General features: G+C 41.9%; 1 protein-coding gene across 1 annotated transcript; it reads left to right on the top strand.

Annotated features, from left to right (window-relative positions):
• LOC137319139 (probable G-protein coupled receptor 139) lies at positions 1-1,240 on the top strand. The gene is made up of 2 exons (XM_067981484.1): positions 1-70; positions 324-1,240. The coding sequence occupies exons 1-2, from the start codon at positions 1-3 to the stop codon at positions 1,238-1,240; spliced, it is 987 nt and encodes a 328-aa protein (XP_067837585.1).
• The last annotated feature ends 988 nt before the right edge of the window (positions 1,241-2,228 follow it).

The following is a 2,228-nucleotide window of genomic DNA, read 5'->3' as shown; positions in this document are numbered from 1 at the left end:
ATGCACGCCCCCGTAACTGGTCCCGTTTTTGCCATTTACTATCCAGTTTTCGCAGCTATCGGTGTTCCAGGTTAGATATTGGTTATTCATTGTACAAGTCTTTGTGTAAGGTATCACTGTTCTAGGTAAGGTCTTATAGTAAGTTATTCATTATACAAGTCTTTATTAAAGTTATCACTGTTCTAGGTAATGTATTACAGCAAGGTCTTCATTACAAAAGTCTTTGTTTAGGTATTGCTGTTCCAGCTAAGATATTACAATAAGGTATTTATTGTACCAGTAAGGTATTTATCACTACTTATCGTGTTCTCTCTTCCTTACAGCTAATTTAGTGGCGATTGTGATCCTGTCCCGAGGAAGATGCGGTCTCTCTAGATGTATCACTCGGTACCTGGTGTCGATGGCAGTGACGGATCTTTTGGTTGTTATCACTGCGGTGATATTGAATCGGATCCGTGGTATTTATTTCCCGATTACTTTCCTGACGACAACTCCGGGCTGCAGTGCCAGCGCCGTCCTAACTTACGCAGCCAGAGACAGCTCGGTCTGGTTAACGGTCGCTTTCACCTTTGATCGATTTGTGGCCATTTGTTGCCAGAAGCTGAAAACAAAATATTGCACCGAGAAAACGGCGGCAGTGGTGATAGGGACGGTCTGTGTACTGAGCTGTTTAAAAAACGTCCCCTGTTACTTTATATATGAACCTTTGTACATAATGAACAATGTGCCGTGGTTCTGCAGCATGAAATTAATATTTTATACATCTTCTGGTTGGGCAGCGTTTGACTGGCTGGACCGTATTTTGACCCCATGTGTACCTTTCGTTCTGATTCTTCTGCTCAATGCTCTGACTGTCAGACACATTCTAGCGGCCAATAGAGCCCGCAGGAGACTCCGGGCTCACAGCAATGGAGAGAATCAGAGTGACCCAGAGATGGAGAGCCGGAGAAAGTCCATCGTTTTACTGCTCTCTATATCGGGCAGTTTCATCCTGTTATGGATGACGTATGTTATAAATTTGTTCTATGTGCGATTTACTAACGGTAATTATTTCTCAGGTTCCAATTTCAATGACCCAAGGTTCATTCTGCAGGAAAGCGGGTATATGCTTCAGCTTTTTAGCTGTTGCACCAACACATGTATTTATGCAGGGACCCAGAGTAAATTCAGAGAGGAGTTAAAGAATGCAGTGAAATATCCGGTGAACCTAATTTGGAAATTCATTAAATATTTAGAATGATAAAAAAAACAGCGTTAATTCCAAATGCATCCCCTCTCCTTGCTTTCTCTCTATCACACGGCTGCACCTCACAGATTCTGTATGTGTTCCATCTCACTTATTTTCCTTCTCTCCATCACATGCTGCACCCCGAAATATTCTGTGTGTATTCCAGTACTCTAGATGCGGAAATTGTGCCTTTGGATTGGTAAAATGCAAACTTCATTCCATTATTTAAGAAAGGAAGGATGGAGAAACCAGGCAATTACAGACTTGTCAGCTTAAGTTATAGGAGTGGATCATCAAGGGCAGTGTGACTGAGCATTTGAACAAGTATGAACTGTTTAAATAGAGTCAGCATGGATTTGCGAAGAGAAGGTTATGTCTGATTAATCTGGTTGACTTTTTGAGAAGGTCACTGACATGGTGAACAGAGGAGCGTCTATGGATGTAGTCTCTCTGGACTTCCATATCGCATTTCATATAGTTACCTACAAGACATTATGAACAAAGAAAAAAGCGCACAGAATTGGAGGCAGCCTGGTGACATGGTTTGGTAATTAGTAGGGAGACAGGAGACAAAGAGTATGAATAAAGGGAATCTGTTACTACCGTTGGGATGTGAAGCATAGTGCTCCCTAGGGATCTGTAGTGGAGTCTCAGCTATTCACTAGATATCAATGACAGGGATGAAGAGAGTTGTATATCCAAGTTTGCAAATAACATTACATTAGGAGGCACAGTAATTTGTGTAGCTGGAAGCAGGAAGCTCCAAAGGGTCACAGACGGATTACGTGATATGGAAAACGTATGACAGATGGAATTCAATGCGGGTAAGTGTGAGGTCATCCAGTTTGGATCCAAAATTGAATATTTTCTTCATGGTGAGAGAATAGAAACTGTGGAGGAGCAAAAGGATTGGGTGTCCTGTTAGACAAGCCACGAGAAAATCTCGTCCACAGGTCCAAAAAGAAATCAAAAGGGCTAATTGAATGTTAGCCTTTACCGC

Source organism: Heptranchias perlo, unplaced genomic scaffold (genome assembly GCF_035084215.1).
Source record: "Heptranchias perlo isolate sHepPer1 unplaced genomic scaffold, sHepPer1.hap1 HAP1_SCAFFOLD_74, whole genome shotgun sequence".
Classification (NCBI taxonomy): domain Eukaryota; kingdom Metazoa; phylum Chordata; class Chondrichthyes; order Hexanchiformes; family Hexanchidae; genus Heptranchias; species Heptranchias perlo.
The sequence above is the reverse complement of the archived record's forward strand: the minus strand, read 5'-3'. Positions and strand labels throughout refer to the sequence as shown.